The following is a 20,584-nucleotide window of genomic DNA, read 5'->3' as shown; positions in this document are numbered from 1 at the left end:
AAGTGCCGCAGTTGCCCCCTGGGTTATTGAGGAGAAAATCAGGCACGGTTCCTGATTGCAATCATTTAAATCTGATCTCTGCAGTGTGGTTCTCTGTGTGTGGATTGCTCAGGATTAGGTGGCACGGTGGCACAGTGGTTAGCACTGTTGCCTCACAGCGACAGGGATCCAGGTTCAATTCCGGCCTCAGGCCACTGTCCATGTGGAGTCTGCACGGTCTCCCCATGTCTGCGTGGGTTTCCTCCGGGTGCTCCGGTTTTCTCCCACAGTCCAAAGATGTGCGGGTTAGGTTAATTGGCCATGCTAAATTGACCCTAATGTCAGGGGGTTAGCAGAGTAGAACATAGAACAGCACAGCACAGAACAGGCCCTTCGGCCCACGATGTTGTGCCGAGCTTTATCTGAAACCAAGATCAAGCTATCCCACTCCCTATCATCCTGGTGTGCTCCATGTGCCTATCCAATAACCGCTTAAATGTTCCTAAAGTGTCTGACTCCACTATCACTGCAGGCAGTCCATTCCACACCCCAACCACTCTTTGCGTAAAGAACCTACCTCTGATATCCTTCCTATATCTCCCACCATGAACCCTATAGTTATGCCCCCTTGTAATAGCTCCATCCACCCGAGGAAATAGTCTTTGAACGTTCACTCTTTCTATCCCCTTCATCATTTATAAACCTCTATTAGGGTACATACATGGGTTTATGAGGATAGGGCCTGGGTGGGATTGTGGCCTCCTTCTGCACTGTAGTGATTCTATGATTCAGTTTGACTCGAAAACCTCTGAAGTTGAATAGCCTGTGGATATTTGACACCAGGGCTTACATGTGGATTATGTCTAGTTGGGACAGGATACCAGAGAGTGACTCACGCCAATAGAACTGAACTCGGGCAAGGAATCTGTCCTCAGGAGAGGCAGTGATTTGAGGAAATTTACAGAACAGAAGATTCAGGCTAGTGCCTGCACAGGTCAAGGGAAGGCCAAGATGGTGGCAAATGAATTTGCGTTCCTGATCTGAATGAGGCCTGGTAGCTGTTAATTTGTGTTTATAAACGCAACAGATTAAAGCCTCCCAGAAGGAAATGAGAAGTTCCCAGTGGGTTGATGGAATGTTCAGAGAGCATATTGTTAAATATAAAAGCTTTGGTGTGTTTATTCTCTGTTTCCTTACTTAAAAAGGCAACAGCAACTTCCATCTGCTAGTTAATTTAAAATTAGATGTATATTTATTTAAGGATACACTAGGCTCCCTTGCTGGAAAGTAAGAGCAAAAGAAAGTCTTGCATTTAATTAGCACTTTTTATGGCCACCACACTTCTCAAAGCGCGTTGCAGCCAATGAAGCATTTTTTAAGGTGTGTTTACTCTTGTAATGTAGGAAGTGGAGTGTAATGAATATAATTGGAAGTAAAGGAGATACAGTATGGACAGGAATACAAATATAGCATGATGTGAAGATGCAGGCGTTGGACTGGGGTGGGCACAGTAAGAAGTCTCCCAACACCAGGTTAAAGTCCAACAGGTTAATTTGGAATCACGAACTTTTGGAGCGCTGCTCCTTCATCAGGTGACTCACCCGATGAAGGAGCAGCACTCTGAAAGCTCGTGATTCCAAATAAACATATTGGACTCTAAAAGAGAAAATGCTGGAAAATCCCAGCATTTTCTCTTTTGGTTTCAGATTCCAGCATCCGTAGTAATTTGCATTTATATTGGACTCTAACCTGGTGTTGTGAGACTTCTTACAAGAATAGCATCTTTGTGTATGACAAAATAACCCACAGGATGTTTTATTCAGTGAATATTTTTTTTCACTTTGCATGGTACATTGTTGTACAAGCGAGGATGATGATGAAACCATGGTAGCAGTTACCTGATGAATAATCTGTTTCCTGAATTAGTACAATTAACATACAAAATTGACTAAGGGGGAAAAAAATTCTCCATCAAACCTGCCTCACACCATGATGGCTGAAGCATCACAACAAAACATTTCCTTACTGATCCCTACAGCCTTGCCCTTGGTAATCCGCAAAAAATGGCAGAATACAGAAATTAAATCCAGGGTCAATAGAGTGGGAGAGCCAGTGATTCCAAATAAACCTGGTGGGCTTTAACCTGGTGTTGTGAGACTTCTTACTGGGGGAAATGGGAGGGGGGTTGATTGTGACATTGGCGGTGATAAGTCAGGGGAGGTGTCCCAGAGCTCCAACATCCTGAGGGGGTGGATGCCCAACACTGAGGGGCCTTTAGTGTGAGGCGCTCCCCCCGCCGCCTCCCCACCCCCATCTACGCATGGCCACCCAGAATCAGATGACCAAAACTCGTCCATGTGCCAAGTGATATAGAATCCCTACAGTGCTGAATGAGGCTATTTGACCCATCGAGTTTGCACCAACTCTCTGAGGGAGCATCCCAAACCCTATCCCCGTCGCTCTAATTTACCCTACTAATCCCCCCCTAATCTACACACCTTGGGACACTAATGGGCAACTTCGACATGGCCAATCAACCTAACCTGCACATCTTTGGACTGTGGGAGGAAACCGAAGCACCCAGAGGAAACCCACGCAGACACGGGGAGAATGTGCACACTCCGCGCAGTCATCCAAGGCCGGAATTGAACCCGCGTCTCTGGTGCTGTGAGGCAGCAGTGCTAACCATTGTGCCGCTGTGCCGCCCACAGATTTGATCGTGTCAGGCAATTGCTGATATCTGGTCACTGTTACTGAGATTAGCTTTCAATCCCAGATTTGTTAATTGAATTTACATTTCACCAGTTGCCGTGGTGGGATTTGAACCCATGTCTCCAAAGCATTGGCCTAGATCTCTGCATCATTAGTGACATTGATTTGATTTGATTTATTATTGTCACGTGTATATAACGTACAGTGAAAAGTACTGTTTCTTGTGTGCTATACAGACAAAGAATACCATTCATAGAGAAGGAAATGAGAGTGTGCAGAATGTAGTGTTACAGTCATAGCTAGAGTGTAGAGAAAGATCAACTTAGTGCAAGGTACGTCCATTCAAAAGACTGACAGCATCAGAGAAGAAGCTGTTCTTGAGTCGGTTGGTACATGACCTCAGACTTTTGTATCTTTTTCCCGATGGAAAAAGGTGGAAGAGAGAATGTCCAGGTGTGTGGGGAGCTTAATTATGCTATCTGGTTTGCCGAGGCAGCGGGAAGTGTAGACAGAGTCAATGGATGGGAGGGAATTGCCACTATGCCATCAACATTGCCGATGTCTATAAAGACACTTAGCTTCTGGACGATATAATCTCTAACCTAGTCAGGAACCAATCTAGCTCCCCCTTGTTGACATACAAAGGTTCAGCACCCACCCAAATTTAGCTGGTCATCCAGTCAGTTGGCCGCAAAAAGAGTCCAATTCCCTAAATCCCGTGGTGCGAAGCGGAGAATCAACCTGTGGAGAAAACAGCTCTTCTCCGAGCCACTAAACCTCACCACAAAGGGGCCAGAATGATTCAGACACTATAAAGATATAGGCCGAAACTTTACCACCTCGCCGCCACGGAATCAGAACTAAACTAAAATTAAACATCATGGGCCGAAGTGTCTGTTCCTGTGCTGTACTGTTCTATGTTCTATTTGTGATCTCCATTTAGAAAAAGGAAATGGAGTCACTGGAGAAGGAGCAAGAAAGATTCACAAGTATAATACCAGAACTGTATTCACGTGTGAACTCGCTGGTGTTTCACTGACCGAGTGAGGGCCCAACAACGGAAATCTCCGGGCGGGAATTTCCGGACTTGCCTGAGTGAGGCCGTAAAACCCTGCCCATAGTTAATGTAACACATGTTGAAAGAAAGTTTTTATTTAATTTAATAAAGTGAAAATTAAGATGTGCGCAGAAAAAGGTTTATTTGGTTTAATGGGGATATTGGTCAAAATAGCAGAAAATCTCTCTGCTCCTTAAGTAGTACGATTAGATTTCTAACAATCTCTTGAACTATTAGCTTTGGGCAGATAGGACCATGGTTTAATGTCCTAAATGAAGGACGGTACCTTCAACAATGTAGCATTCTCTTTAACTGCTGCACTGATCTGTCAGCCTAGCATGGGTTCCCCAGTGCTGACTTTAGAATTGAGTGGGCATCGAGTACAAGAGCAAGGAGGTTACACTAAACTGGTATAAAATACTGGTTCGACCTCAACTGAAGTATTGCATCCAGCTTTGGGCACCACACTTGAGGAAAGATGTGAAAGCATCAGAGAGAATGCAGAAAAAAACTCAGTAGAACGGTTCCAGGACTTAATTAGAGAAATTGAGACTGTTTCCCATGGAGAAGGGAAAGTTGAGAGGATATATAAAATAGAGATATTCAAAATCATGCTGGGGGGGAGGTGGGGGGGGGGGGGGGCGGGGTGAAGGGGGAGGGAGATAGATCTGTTGTTTAATCATAATTCTGCCAGATATCAAAATAGTTGAGTTCTACATCGGCCTCTCCAAGTAGTTATCGAACACGATACACTCTTCCCCAAAAGATTAGACATTCCTCCCTTAATTCAGCACAAATTGGTTAAAAATAATCACCAGGATGCCTGTTATGGGAGATGAAAACCCTAATTCCACTTCTGAAATAAAGTGTGGGTATTTTCACTGGTGCCTTGGTGCAGAAAATGTGCCAAAAACTTAAGATACGCACAGAAACAATGCAGCAACCCAAAGAGTTCATTCAAACAATTGCAAAATATCAATTGCTTTCATAATGCAGGCATTAACTCGTTCATTTTCAATAAAAGAGACTGGAATTTGATGAGAGCAATTTCAATGTTCATCTGATGACATTGGTCAACCGCTACTCCTACCCTGTAGAGAAGGGATAGAAAATAGTTATTTAGTAGTACAGAACTTGGGTTTGGCTGAAAAAAGCGACATACAGTCAAAGCTTTTCATCTTGCACTCATCAGGACAGATCACAATCGCAAAAGTAATGGGAACAGCAACTTATACTGTGGGTGAAGAGAGAGATGATTGGTTGGCAAGTGGACTCTGGTCAAGGCAGTGCCATAGGGAATGAACCAGGGAACAATTCATCACTTTTGAGCTTTTGTTCAAACTCAAACCAAGCAGGTCGACTTTGTCGGACAAGGCATTGCCATCGTGAATGAATCAGGGCTCCATTCTCTCCCCCCACCCCCCCCAAACTTTTGCTTTTGTTCAGTTTTAAAAAGGCGTAATGTGTGAACATGCTCCTTCTACCTGCTTTTGTACTCATTCACCCCCATTCACAAAGCCAAGAATCCCATAAGCTTTAGAACATAGAACATTACAGCGCAGTACAGGCCCTTCGGCCCTCGATGTTGCGCCGACCAGTGGTACCAATCTAAAGCCCCTCTAATCTACACTATTCCAATATCATCCATATGTTTATCCAATAACCACTTGAACGCTCTCAACGTTGACGAGTCCACCACTGCTGCAGGCAGGGCATTCCACGCCCTTACTACTCTCTGAGTAAAGAACCTACCTCTAACATCTGTCCTATATCTCTCACCCCTCAATTTAAAGCTATGTCCCTTCGTGCTAGCCAACACCATCCGAGGAAAAAGGCTCTCACTATCCACCCTATCTAATCCTCTGATCATCTTGTATGCCTCTATTAAGTCACCTCTTAACCTTCTTCTCTCTAACGAAAACAACCTCAAGCCCCTCAGCCTTTCCTCATACGATTTTCCCACCTTTTGTAACTGGTTATTAATTGGGTTGCAAGGATATGATTTGTGATTGATATTAGAATGTGTTTCTTGAAGAATATAGTTTGAAAGCTAAAGGGTGGAATTTTCCCATCCTGCCCACCACGGGAATTGGTTGGGGGAGGGGTGCGGAGATCGTGCAAAGGTCCGTTGACCTCGGGCTTGATTTTCCAGCAGTGGGGCAAGCGCAGCTGGAAAATCCCATCTGAAGAGTCAATTGTTTCAGTTTGGGGCATTTGACAAATGTAAGCTATGACAAGTGACAAACATTAAAGATCAACTTATTCGCAGTGTAAGGTAAAATTCCAGGCTTTTAATTTGGGCATCAGCAAATTGAATTACAGGGACAGTGTCTCAAATCTGAAAACCACGTGACCTTCTATTCTCCCTATGGACTGCTATTAGCACCACTTAGCCTTTCCCCTTGTTTTTGTGGCTATGACTCATCTTACATTCCCTCACCTTACAGTATAAACATTTCACACGATGCCTTTTAGCTTTGACAAAGGGTCATCTGGACACGAAACGTCAGCTCTTTTCTCTCCTTACAGATGCTGCCAGACCTGCTGAGATTTTCCAGCATTTTCCCTTTTGGTCTCAAATCTGAAAACTGGTGTTGTCCGAAAGCTGCACATTTTTATAAGCTGCCATGTGTGAATTGTAATTACTAACTGAGTGAAATAACTTAGTGGCTTGTTTGGCTAAGTGCTGCATTGGCGTAATGGCGTAGCAGACTCGTTGTCGGCTTTGTGTGCTGGTCTTATCTTGCCTTTCCTGTGGTGAGTGACCCTTGAACCCATGTGGCCTGATCCGATGTGGAACCACCCAACCCAGAAACCGGCAAGATCTGAAATCCTGCATGGAATCTGCTCCGAAGGTTGCCAGTTTTGAGACTTGTATCAGATGATTTCTTTGAAGAGCACAATCATGTTCATGGATTGATGCTGGTGAATGCAGTTCCAGCCCCTTGGAGTTGGGAAGGGGGTGGGGCGGGGTGGGGGGGGGGGGCTGCTTTTGTCTCAACACAAATTGCCAGTTTGATTGCAAATTTTGGAAAATGTTGATTGTTTCAATTCCAAGGCTCTCTGATTGCTTGCTGGCATCCTGTTTTTGTAGGAAATTGAGAAAATGGGTTCTGTTTAAGGACTGTAAACACAAAATAATCTTATAATCGGAAGGATTTCCGTTTCAGGCCTTGGGATATTTCTTGACGGCAGCATCTTAATATGCTGATCCGTAACGATCATTGCTTGGCAGATGTTGGAAACCAGGGCAGATTCGGGGTGTACGATCTTTCCTAAAGTTGTGGAGGCGAGTGTGCCAGTCGACCTTTCTATTATACTATGAAATTCCTCGCTGGATACATTTTTATTCATTCGAGGGACATGGGCATTTATTGCCCATTTCTAGTTGCCCAACGGTAGTTGAGAGTCAACCACATTGCTGTAGTTCTGGAGTCACATGTAGGCCAGACCAGGTAAGGACAGCAGATTTCCTTCCCTAAAGGGACATTAGTGAACCAGATGGGTTTTTCCGACAATCGACAATGGTTTTGCGGTCATCAGTAGATTCTTAATTCCAGATTGGTTTTTTTATTGATTTCAAATTCCACCATCTGCCGTGGCGGGATTCGAACCCGGGTCCCCAGAACATTAGCTAAGTTTCTGGATTAATAGTCCAGTGATAATACTACTAGGCCATTGCCTCCCCATATTACATGATTTGGAATCTGTTCAAATATTTATCATGGCACATCAATCTAATAGAAAGAGTTGATTATAATTTTCCAATAAAATCAGTTGCAGTTATAATGGCACCGAGGGCCTTGGGCATTCCCCCCCCCCCCCCAATTCCTTAAAGGTGTTGGACTCATCACATGTGCTACTGCCACACTTGGTCTTCCTTTGATGGAGCTTGTAACTGTGAGGTATTGACAGAGTTGGATCTCTGTTTCTCTCTTTCCTCTCATATCCAGTGAGGGAACTAAAATGAATGTAGTTAAGATCTGGGGTTATTTTTGCACCAATGGGCATCTGAACGAAAATTGAAAAGACCACTGTCGGCTATAGCTTCGTTGGTAGCACTTTGACCTCAAATCAGAAAGTCCCCAGTTCAAGTCCCACTCCAGGTCTTGAGTGGCACAGTGGTTAGCACTGCTGCCTCACAGCGCCAGGGACCCGGGTTCGATTCCCGGCTTGGGTCACTGTCCGTGTGGAGTTTGCACATTCTCCCTGTGTCTGCGTGGGTTTCCTCCAGTGCTCTGGTTCCCTCCCACAGTCCAAAGATGTGCTGGTTAGGTGGATTGGCCATGCTGAATTGTGCCTTAGTGTCAGGGAGATCTGCAGGGTAAATATGTGGGGTATGGGAATGAGGCCTAGATGGGATTGTTGTTGGTGCAGGCTTGATGGGTCGAATGGCCTCCTTTTGCGATTCGGTGATTCGAGGCTGATCCTCCAGTGCGGTACCGAGTGAGTGCAGTCCTAGCAGAAGTGCTTTCCTTTGGATGAGGTGGTAAATCAAGTGATCCTCTGGATCCGGGGTCGTGGCACCATTTTGGATAAAGCGCAGAGTCTCCAAGACTCTGTGAAAATCCGGGCCAATGGGTTTGGAGACATGGGGCGGGATTTTACCCCCTTGCTCGAACGAGACGGGAAATTCCCGCCCGAGTTCAACGGACATTTCTGTTGTCCGCCCCTCGCCCGCTCCGATTCCGTGGCGGATGGGGTGGTAAAATCCGGCAATGGGACGGAATTCCCCCACATGGAAGTGGCTGGCCATTGGCTGCCAGTGGGATTCTCCAGTCCCTCCAAATTCTAAAGCATTTTGTGTGGCTCAATGTCTCTCTGCCAGGGAATCTGCCATGAGGGGTCATCTCTAGCGGGACCAGACGATCCTGCAGGTGGAAAGGGCTGGAAAATCCCGCTCTTAGACAAGTGTTGATGGAACTGTGATACTTGAAGGCAACTCAGCTTTGACAAGTTTCTTTGAAGTATGCCAGAATTCCAAAGCGTACCAAACTATTCACTGGAAGATAATCTAGCTATTATCACTCAATATTTTAGACATTTTTTACAATATGCAATGTCCTACAGTTCTTTGAGGTTATGGCCATTTCGTACCATTACGAAAGAATAGTCAGTCTTTACTAAGTACCTACAGGCTCAGAATCAACCTTCAGTAAAAACAGTCACTATATTCAGTGTTACTTTGAATAATTTTCAGCTCTGACGAAGGGTCATCCAGACTCGAAACGTTGGCTCTATTCTCTCTCCACCAATGCTGTCAGACCAGCTGAGCTTTTCCAGAATTTTCTGTCTTCGAATAATATGTGGTTGAGTTTCAGCTGGCCTCAAAGTCATTTAGCATTTAACAACTTTTAGGTCTTGGCACGAGTGACATTGTCTAAGAGTCAAGAGGAGAGCGTAGGTTCAATCCTGCCCCAGGTCTGAGTAAATCATCTCGTGGAACCACCAAGCTGTTAAGGCACAGGCAAGAGACCATTTGGCCCATTGTGTCTGCACTGGCTCTCGAACTGAACATTATAGCTCAGTGCGATTCCCCTGCCTTTCCCTCGTACCCCTGCACGCTGTTTCCATTCCGGTAGAATGACATTTCAGTGCAGTGTTGATGCGCTTGTCAGAGGTGGATGAGACATTCATTTACTCTCTCGAGTGGAAATAAAAACTCCAACTGGACTGTTTGAAGAATTCTCCCTGAGTGACAAACATTTGTCCCTCACTCAACATTGCCATGCAGATCACTGGGATATTTATCTCATTGAGCCATAACTTCAGGCGGAATTTTACCGGCACGTCTGCCCGAGGTTCATGCCGGTAAAATTCCGGCCTTCAAGTAGAGTGCCAATTGAGTTGAATCGCTATTCTAATTTCTTACATTCAAATCCTGACGTTCCTGTCCCACCCAACATTGTAACTCAGGCAGGTGAGATCCGTGCAGTGCAGCGCGCCCTTGATGGTAGGAATGGGAGCTGTAGAATCAAAGGCAAATAAGCCATGTTTCCTTTTTTCACTACAGCAGCTAAGTAAATAAATAAGCATAAAGGTCCAAGCCAGGGAGAAGGTAAGTGTATGAGATAAGTAGGTAGGATTAGGGAGGGTCGATCATGGGAGTGGTGGTCAGAGAAGGGTGGGCACAATCAGGGTCAGAGGGTCCGTTGCTGAGGTCAGATGGAGCGGACAGGGTGAGCCATGGGGAGGGGCCGGGGGAGGAGGATCAGTTGAGGTGGGTCCAGTTGAGGGGGCGGGAGAAGGTTCATCAATGGGGAGGGGGATCACTCAGTGGGGAAGGAGGTAATTCAGGGGGCATAGTTGGTCGGGAAGTCCAGCGGAGGTAGGAGGAGAAGGTGGGGTGGGGGGCTGTCGGTCAGGAGGTTCTGTGGGTGTTGGGGGTGATCAGCTGGCAGTCGGGAGGTCCTATACAAGTGGGGGGTCCCTTGTCAGTCAGAGGTAGACTGTCAGTTGGGAGGTTCCCTGTAGGTTTGGGTAGGATTGTTGAATTGAAGTCCCTGTCAGGTTGGAGTGGGGGTTTGTTGGTTGTGGGGTCTTGTGCAGTTTGCGATTGTTGAGTGGGCGATCTGTGGGGGGGGTCATGGGTGGGGAGTCCATGGGTGGGGGGGAGGGTGATCCTATTGTGTGTTCGTTTGTGGAGTCAGAGTGGAGTCCCATGAGAGATGGGTGTCTTTTGTGGATTTGGGAGCAAAGTGAGGGGTAGGCAGTAGTTGGAGTGGTGAGGGTGTCCCACGCAAGGTTAGGGGAGGTCAGTGCAAGCTAGAAGTGTTTTTGTTCCTTCTGTTTCTTGGTAACTATTGCTGTAACACAGTTGGAACCATCCGAAGTTTGCGATTGAAATCAGATTTTTAGATGGTTCCGTTTGCGGGGTGTACGTGTTTTTTCCGAGGCTAAGTATTGAGCTTAACTTTAGCTAATATTTGTGACTGCAGTATCCTGGTGAAAGAAGTTCTTTGATCAACGTATGCTGATCAAAAAATTGGATTGGGCAGCCCAACACTTCTCTGAAGTTACATTGCATCAGCAATATAATTATACAATTTCCAAAAGTCATTTTACATGTCCACTGGCTCATTCCAGTCAGAAATGAACCAATCATCATTAGTACAGATCAAAATTAGTAGATGTCATATACCTTGGCCAATTACAGATATTCTCAGACAACATGGGAACAATAAGTGCTCGTGGTTTCTGCCTGAATTTGCCATGGCCACCTGTTGCCTGTTCCAGACACTCTTATCTGGTCGAAGGCTTTGTCTATTCATTAGGGTGTCTGAGTTCACTAGCTTTGCCCTTGGCTTCTGAATTTTCTATTCATAAAGACTGTCTAGCGCTCGTGTCGATAAGAGTTATACTGCTATAGGTGTGTTGTTATAAGGGATGTGGTTCACTTTACTGGTCTATTTCCCTTGATGTCTTAGAACTCTGTGCCACCAGCCAAGCTGTAACAAACATACTTTTCAGAAATTCATGTTTAAATTCTCTAATTGTGGTAATATGTGTTTCTATGAACACAGTACCTCTGTAAAATATATGAATAAGGCAGTCTGTGATCCTTATGCTTATCCTAAGCTAACCCACTCTGTTCTGTTGGTCTTTATTAGTGTTTTGAATCCCAAAGCATTTTGAAATCCTCTAATACGGGGCAATTGCCCATCGTAAGTTTGAACTTCCCAGACAATTATCACGCAATCCTTACCTGGGAACATACTAGGGTAGGGTATTCCCCAGGACATCTTTGGAGCAACCCCCACCCCCCAGACACAATGCCCTGGTGTTCGGACGCTATGGGCCAGCATTGTTTGTGGGAACTTTCTGTGCGCAAATTGATGCTGTGTTTTCACATTCTGCTGTAGTAACTATGCTTCAGAAGAAATTCCTTGGTTGTAATTTGGGATCTCCTAAAGTCATAAGGTGTGAAATAAGTGCAAACACAAACTTTCCTTATGATCATAAGGATCACCTCTTTAATAGTTCAAATGTTAATGATAGATTGGATTGAAAGATTATTTCAGTGTAATAATCTGACCAAGGTCAGTCTTCCGTCACCAATCACCTTTTATTCACAGTGTGTTTGGAATGCCGTTCAGCGGCTACAGTGCACAGGTCGGCCCTGGGCCTATTGACTGCTGGCCTGAGTGGAGCCAGCTGGTTTTAAATCCCCCCGGCCCCCGCTGCTCCTTCCCTATTGGGCGAGCCTCTACTCGCTCAATAGGGGAGCTCGTATTCTCTAAGGACCACGGGACGATCTATTAACGATTGCCCATGGCCATCAGTAACACTCAAGGAGTGTGCAAATGAGTGTGGCTGAGGCTTGTTTAAATTGTTTTGAATCTCATTGTTATGCTGAAGTGTTTAAAGTTTATTTATTAGTGTCACGAGTAGACTTACATTAACACTGCAATGAAGTTGCTGTGAAAATCCCCTAGTTGCCACACTGCCAACTGTTCAGGTTACACTGAGGGAGAATTTAGCATGGCCAATGCATCTAACAGCACGTCTTTCAGGCAGTGGGAGGAAACCCACGCAGACACAGGGAGAATGTGCAGACTCCCTGCAGACAGTGACCTGAACCGGAATTGAACCCAGGTCCCTGGCGCTGTGAGGCAGCAGTGCTAACCACTGTGCCGCCAAGTGGAAGTGTCAGCATAAAATTGGAGACATAGGAGGGGAGATGGAAAGCAGGGGGAAAAACTGGCAGAATGGCGACATTACTTGAAATTAGCACAATTCAGAACCAACCAACCACTTCACATGTAGAGCAGTTTGCGCCAGTTCACATTTATTGGGTGTTTATAATTAACTTTTATAGTTGCGAGAAATACAAGTGATTTTGGATGTTTTTTTCAAATATTTACCATTCTGTAAACTCTCTGATTGCTAGTGTGTGCCTTGTACAGAACTGTACAAAATTTCGCACCAAGACTGTAGAATGTTTAACTACATAGACGAAACATCAGGATACAAGTCAAGGGAGGTCATGATTAACTATACAGGCCTCTTGTCAGACTGAACCCTCGAGTACTGTGTACAGTTCTGGTCACTGAGAAACAAGGGCGATATTCAAGTTCTGGCAGAATTTCGAAGAAGAGGCATGAGACTGATTCCTAGCAACAGGTCTGAGGAGAGACACAGGCTTTAAACCCTGGATAGCAAGCATCTGAGAAAAGATCTTATAGTGGTAATAAACAGTCAATACTTTAAACTCCGAGTGTCGGAAGAGGCACACAGAATCAAATTAATGACAGTAACTTTAGGAATCATATCGGGAAGTTCTTCATTATGTGTCAGCCCTTGGAGTGGACCTCTGGGCAAAGTGATGGATCATTTAGAGAAGTAAATGCAGTAAAGGGGAATATGGAGATTGATTAGCAGCAGCTGAATTGTGATGAACCAAATAGCCTTAACTCATCCACAGATATCTCGCGATTCTGTGAAGACTAGTCAATCCGCTGTCGTGAAGTGTCAGTCTTCAAGTGAGGAAAGTTAATGGGTTGAGGTAACTAAGCTCTGGCATGGAGACATAATTCAGTCCCCTCTTTAGTGGTGTACATTGTGTATTTTTACATTCCCATTATAAATGATATTGTCCACATTTATAATGGAAACTGTTTCTATGAACCTGTCGTGCTATAATTACACCCGCTGCCATGCGTGGCGATGTAATGTTTTTGATGACAGAGGGTGTAAACACGGAATGATAATTGTATATAGACAGTTTCTGCTTTAAATAGGAATTATACAATAGGATAAGTCGACAGGAAGTGTCTGCAGTCATGAAACAATAATAAATCACAATTCCGTCTGTTATGGCATTGCGTCTCAGGAATCAGGACTAAGTGTAACCTCCAGGTAAAGGGGAAAGTGAAGGCAGATTCTCTGTCCCCTCTGCCATTCCTGCCCGCCAAAAACTGGGACGGAAACCCACCCCCCCCCCCCCCCCCCCCCCATGTAGATTCCCTTTAAAAGTCATAGATTTGATCATTATTTTTATACATCTATAATAAATCTCTCATTCTCATTTATAATGGAAACTGCCACGTAAATATGTCACGGAATGATACCCACCCACCAATGGTGTTTCTGTCACATTGAGAGGCGGGGGTAGAATTACAGTGTTAAAAGTTTAAATAAGTAATCTCCATTACAAGATGTGGAAGCAGAACTTTATAATGGTAACAGTTGTGTGTGCAAATATAATATATTAAATAAATAAAACATAGATAAATTGCAGCTGTCAGATTGTGTCTGGGTGTGCGTTGGCATTTTATGACATTAGGTAGACCAATTCTTTGAATGAGATATTAATAGAACATATGTTTCTCGGAGAGTTCAGGATTCCTTTTAGCAACGTTTCAGTCCTCAATTATAAATAATTGATTATAAGGATTCCTTTCCAGTATAAAACTTGCCAAGTACAATGTTAGATCTTTGTCAAGTTCTCAAACTTGTGAGAAGAATAGTTGCTGGCAGATGGGGCAGGATCAGGGAGGCTCATTTGACCGTGGTTACAGAGTACTTTAGTGACAGCAACAGAACAACCCAGTTACATTATGTACTTCTATGCTAGAGTATGGCAGTTGTTGATGGTTAGGTGAGAGCTGGACACAAGATGGAAAGTTTAAAGAGTTTTTTTAAGTTTAAAGTTTATTGATTAGTGTCACAAGTAGACTTACATTAATGAAGTTACAATGCAATGAAGTTACTGCGAAAATCTTCTAGTCGCCACACTCCGGCACCTGTTCGGGCAAACTGAGGGAGAATTTAGCATGGCCAATGCATCTAACCAGCACGTCTTTTGGACCCCAGTTAACAGCCAAAAAAATTAAATTCTTCTTGAACCATTTAGTCATCTTGCGTTAATGAATAAATGGGCAGATAACACGAAGGATCAGTCCCAATTTGGACAATTACTGGCTTCTTCAGTGTAAGATACTGTTATCAAATACAGCACGGGGGGGGAGACAGCACGATGGCATAGGGCCAGCACGGTGGCACACTGGTTACCACTGCTTCCTCATAGCGCCAGGGGCCCGGGTTCAATTCCGGCCTCGGCTCACTGTCTGTGTGGAGTTTGCACGTTCTCCCCGTGTCTGCTTGGGTTTCCTCCGGGTGCTCCGGTTTCCTCCCACACTCTCAAAGATGTGCAGGTTAGGTGGATTGGCCATGCTAAATTGCCCTCGAGTGTCAGGGGGATGAGCAGGGTAAATACTTGGGGTTACAGGGATAGGGCCTGGGTGCGATTGCTGCCAGCGCAGGCTCGATGGGCTGAACGGCCTCTTTCTGCACTGTTGGGATTCTATGATTCTATGATCGTCAAAAGTGTTAATCCAATATATAGTAAGATGTGCCTCAGTCGATTAATGTTGATGCCAACCGTCCAAACTACTCCAACACACAAATAAACTAATCCCAAGGCTCAAAATATAACTATCCACGGATTAGGATCTTGCTCCTCTGTAATGTAACGACTTACAGCCCTAATGAATGTCAGCCTATGACAAATTAGTTCCTAATTAATAGCATACCCGAAGTAAGATAACTGATCACAACTGCTAATTTGTCTCTGAGGCTGATGTCTTGTTCATTAGCACCATCATTTGTCACATTTTAGAGGAGCACAACCCCAACAGGAGGAAGTCAGATGTTTAGTCTGGGATTGAGTTTATTTGTGTGTTGAAGTACTTTGGACAGTTGGCATCCGAGTCGACAAATTAAAGTTATCTGATTACGAGATTACAATATGGAGGACATTAAATGCTGTCGAATTTTTTCTAAAACTCCACTTTTCGTGAAAACATTTGCCAGTCCAAGCAAAACACAACATAAAAATGCTACTTCCAAGTAGTTTTGGAATTAAATTTGCAGCATGACATAAAGTGATAACATTTTGTTTCAAACTGTTTCACCAGTTTGAGGAATTTTATAATATTTAAAATCCTGCAAGTGTCCCGGTTGGACTTTTTTAAAGCTGCTTTCAGTGGCTTTGGTTTTTTGATCTGTTTTTGCCTGAAAATATTACAGTATATTGGGGTGTCACAGTGGTTAGCACTGCTGCCTCACAGTGCCAAGTACCTGGGTTCAATTCCCAGCTTGGGTGACTATGCGGAGTTTGCACGTTCTCCCCGTGTCTGTGTGGGTTTCCTCCGAGTGCTCCGGTTTCCTCCCACAGTCCAAAGATGTGCAGGTTAGGTGGATTGGCCGTGCTAAATTGGCCCTTAGTATCAGGGGGACTAGCTAGGGTAAATGCATGGGGTAATGGGGATAGGGCCTTGGTGGGATTGTTGTAAGTGCAGACTCGATGGGCCGAATGGCCTCTTTCTGCACTGTAGGATTCTCTGATTCTATTTTGGCTCAGAATCACTGTCCAATGCTTCCGGTAACTTTCCCATTCCATGACTGTTAATGAGCAGTAATGGGTACGTGAAGCAATAGCTAAGCTGGTGCTATAACAAAGGGTGAGATTTTTGTTTCCAGCCCTTCCCACCAGCAGGATTTTCCAGTCTCACAAATGATGACATCCCACCCCCCACCCCACCCCCGGGATGAACGGGCGAGCTACACAAAAGCACCATAGACAGCGGCGGGTCTGGAAGATCCCACCAGCGGCCAATGGCGAGTCGCCTCCATTACTGGAAAACATGCCGCAGGGGAGGTGGAAAATCCCCCGCAAAGAATTTGAAATGTATATTCTTGGAAAATGTTTTCCTGGCATTTGGAGAGTTGCAAGTAGAACAAATAGATAAATTCAATTCAATAAAATGGAGAACTCTGCAAAAACATTTCCCAGCCAGTTCCGGATGAATGTCATGTTATAATAGTAGTTATGTGTGAATATGATGTGGAGATGCCAGCGTTGGACTGGGGTAGGCACCTGATGAAGGAGCAGCGCTCCAAAAGCTCGTGCTACCAAATAAACCTGTTGGACTTTAACCTGGTGTTGTGAGACTACTTACTATGTGTGAATAAACTTTTAATGGCCAGAAAACTGGAAGATTTTATTCAACAGTAGCTTCCATTCACACTGCACCATAGAACATAGAACATTACAGCGCAGTACAGGCCCTTCGGCCCTCGATGTTGCGCCGACCAGTGGTACCAATCTAAAGCCCCTCTAATCTACACTATTCCAACCATGAAAGCTGACACCCAGGAATTTTCCCATCTCATCTGCCACGGGAATTATAGCGGGCAGGAAAAGACCATGCAAAGGTCCATTGACTTTGGGCGGGATTTTCCAGTCTTGGGGCGAGCGCGGCCGGAAAATCCCGCCACTGTTGCATAGTAACCTTGTGCCTGTCGCATAGCTGGAGTATTAACCTGAGCGAATAGATGCAGGAATGCTAATTTCATCACTTCCCTGCTTTCAATTATTGACAACCCTGCTTAGGAATCGGTAACAAAGGCCAACTCCAGATGACAGCTACTCTTTTTTTAACAAAAACTCACAAAGTTAGACTTCCTCTGTAGTGTAAAATTATTAACCATACCCTAGGATTAAAATAGGTACAGAATGGACTGCAGTTATGTTGCGGTGTAGACAGTGATTTTTAAAATCCGATTTTAAGATGGCCGCACAGATATTCCTTTAATGAAATTGATTTTAGAGATAGCCCAGCGGAATGGAAAGTTATTTTGTTAGTTCATAAAAGTTTCATTTACCAAAATTTGATGCTGCATTAAAGAAATGTTGGAAGGTCACGCGCTATTGATTATTCATCTGGTTCCTTGTTATACTTTTACTGATTTTGTGTTGTGCTTCCTTGTAGGGCATTAAGTTTTGTATTTTATTTATACTGCCACTGTTACTGCATGTCCTCCGCTTGCTGCCTGTACCGCATTCTAGTGCAACACCTCGCACCCTAATAATTCCACAGAGCATCTGTTTCCATGGGACCCTTACATTTTAGAAGGAGATCATTCAGCCCATCGAGTCTGCACCGACTGTCCGAAATCCCACTCAGGCCCACCATCCACCCCCCCCCCCCCCCCGTTCCCTTAACCCCGCACATACATTCACCATGGCTAATCTACCTAACCTGCACTTCTTCGGACTGTGTGCACTAATTAATATATGTATGAATTAGGAGCAGACGTAGGCCATTCGGCCCCTCAAGCCTGTTCTGCCATTCAATTAGATTGTGGCTGATCTGATTGTGGCCTCAACATCGCTTCCCTTCCTATCCCGCTATGCCCTTTGACTCTCTTGTTAACCAACAATCTACTTAACTCAGCTTTAAGAATATTCAATGACCTTACTTCCACCACTCTCTGGGGGAGGGACTCCACATACTCACTTTAGATTTACAAGAATGCTGCCAGGGCTTGAAAGTTGCAGCACTGGGGGTCGGATTGGATAAATTAGGGTGGACTCCCTTAGAACAGAGAAAGCCGAGGGGGGCGACCCAGTTGAGGTGTACAAAACTCTGAGGGGCCTAGACAGGATATTTCGGTTTAGCTCAGTTGGCTGGACAGCTAATGCAGAGCACCTCCAACAGCGCAGGTTCAATTCCTGTGCCAGCTGGGGTTATTCATGATCTTGCTCCTTGCCTGAGGTGTGGTGATCCTCAGGTTAAATCACCACCTCAAAAGGGAGAGAGCAGCCTGTGGTCATCTGGTACTATGGCGACTTTACCTTTGTGGGCGGCATAGAATCATAGAACCCCTACAGTACAGAAGGAGGCCATTCAGCCCATCGAATCTGCACTGACGTTCCGACGGCGCATCTTACCCATGGCGCCCCCCCCAACTATCCCCATAACCCCACACATTTACCTCACTAATCCCCCCCACTATCCCCATAACCCCACACATTTACCTCACTAATCCCCTAACCTATACATCCTGGGACACTAAGGGGCTATTTAGCATAGCCAATCCACCTAACCTGCACCTCTTGGGACACTAAGGGACAATTTAGCAAGGCCAATCCACTTGGAACGTGGGAGGAAGCCGGAGCACCCAGGGGGATCCCACACCGACACTGAGAGAACATGCAAACTCCACACAGACAGTGACCCGAGGCTGGAATTGAACCCAGGTCCATAGCGCAGTGAGGCAGCAGTGCTAATCACTGTGCCACCGTGCCATGAAGGGACTAAACTGAGAATTTACCAATGGGGAAACAGCTGTGGAGTGCTTTCCTTATCTTGGCCACATAGTGGGGATTTGAACACTTGCATCTGAGTAACATGAGAACCACAAAGTATACATGAACTTAAGTTCAATAAAATAGGCAATTGACAAGTGGTATGACAGGTGAAAAAAATCTAAAACAAGCCAAAAGGTTGGCCATTTTCCAGCAGGAGTTAACAGTAAATAAACTCTACAGTATGCGACTGTGGTATGACGGCACAGTGATTAACACTGCTGCCTCACAGTGCCAGGGACCCGGGTTCGATTCCCAGCTCGGGTCACTGGCTGTGCGGAATCTGCACCTTCTCCCCATGCCTACGTGGGTTTCCTCCGGGTGCTCCAGTTCCCTTCCACAGTCCAAAAGACGAGCTGGTTAGGGTGCATTGACCGTGCTAAATTCTCCCTCGGTGTACCCGAACAGGCGCCGGAGCGTGGCAACTAGGGGATTTTCACAGAAACTTCATTGCAGTTGATGTAACAATAATAAATAAACTTTAAAAGAAAGATTAAAATTCTGTTAGCATTTTGAAGATGTGCCTTAAAAATCAGAATGTCAAATTTTCTCGTCAAATTTATTTGTTGCTTAAATGAAGGGAGTTGATTAATGTTCTACTTTATAAATCTTACGAGGAAAGAAATTAGCTTTAAGGCGGTGAAAAGTAAATGGATCTTTGGGCTCAGCATGGATGCCTGAGAAGTGACATGAGAGTGTAATCAAATGTACACGTAAGACAAAGTCCATATCAGTAGACATCACTGGTGAAAATATATAAATCAAGGAATATTGCTGGCAGCCTTGCAGAAGGAGGCAATTGTGAATAGATTCCTTTGTGTGTGACCGAGATACGCAAGGTCAAGATGTTCTGTGTTTTGAATACGCCATCAGGTAAAGGAATGACAAATTTTTCAAGAATTTCCCCCATAGCCTTTTGTTTCCCTGTAGCAGTTTTCAGAACAGAAATATTCTCCTGTCATGGTGTCGCAGTGGGTTAGCACTGCTGTCTCACAGTGCCAGGGTCCCGAGTTCAATTCTGGTGAAGACTCGATGGGCCAAATTGTCTCTTTCTGCACTGTAGAGATTCTATTCTATTCTATTCTAGGGGATGGCCCATTGCACAGTGGTGAGCACTGCTGCCTCACAGCGCCAGGGACCCGAGTTCGATTCCCAGCTTGGATCCTGTCTGTGCGGAGTCTGCACGTTCTACCCATGTCTTCCTCCGGGTGCTCCAGTTTCCTCCCGCAGTCCGAAAGACGTGCTGGTTAGGTGCATTGGCCATGCTAAATTCCCCCTCAGTGTACCCGAACAGGTGCCGGAGTGTGGCGACTCGGGGATTTTCACAGTAACTTCATTGCAGTGTTAATGTAAACCTATTTGTGACACTAATAAATAAACTTTAAACTTTATTTTATCCTATTCTATTCAGAGGATTAATTAATTTGCTTTTGTTTTGAAAAGGTTACCTGGTTTTATCGGACGATTGGTTCACCGAATACATCTTTGAGGTGGTTGTGGATAAGAAGTATGTCCCAGCAGAGATTCTGAAAGTGATGGAACAGGAACCCAAAGTTCTTCCAGCCTGGGACCCAATGGGCGCCCTAGCATAAACAGTCAAGACTGCCTTCATTTTACAAGAATGTTTTTACATTCTCCTTGCTACTCTTTTAAAATTCCAAATAAAAATATATTCATTCTTA

General features: G+C 44.8%; 1 protein-coding gene across 1 annotated transcript in view; it reads left to right on the top strand.

The window, feature by feature from the left end:
- The window catches only part of blmh (bleomycin hydrolase), a 105,231-nt gene extending 84,647 nt beyond the window's left edge, over positions 1–20,584 (top strand). Inside the window, exon 12 of the mRNA XM_078224905.1 lies at positions 20,346–20,584. Within this exon, the coding sequence (XP_078081031.1) occupies positions 20,346–20,494 (149 nt within the window). The 3' untranslated portion in view covers positions 20,495–20,584. The remainder of the gene's footprint in view (positions 1–20,345) is intronic.

This window comes from Mustelus asterias, chromosome 12 (genome assembly GCF_964213995.1).
Source record: "Mustelus asterias chromosome 12, sMusAst1.hap1.1, whole genome shotgun sequence".
Taxonomy (NCBI): domain Eukaryota; kingdom Metazoa; phylum Chordata; class Chondrichthyes; order Carcharhiniformes; family Triakidae; genus Mustelus; species Mustelus asterias.
The sequence above is the reverse complement of the archived record's forward strand: the minus strand, read 5'-3'. Positions and strand labels throughout refer to the sequence as shown.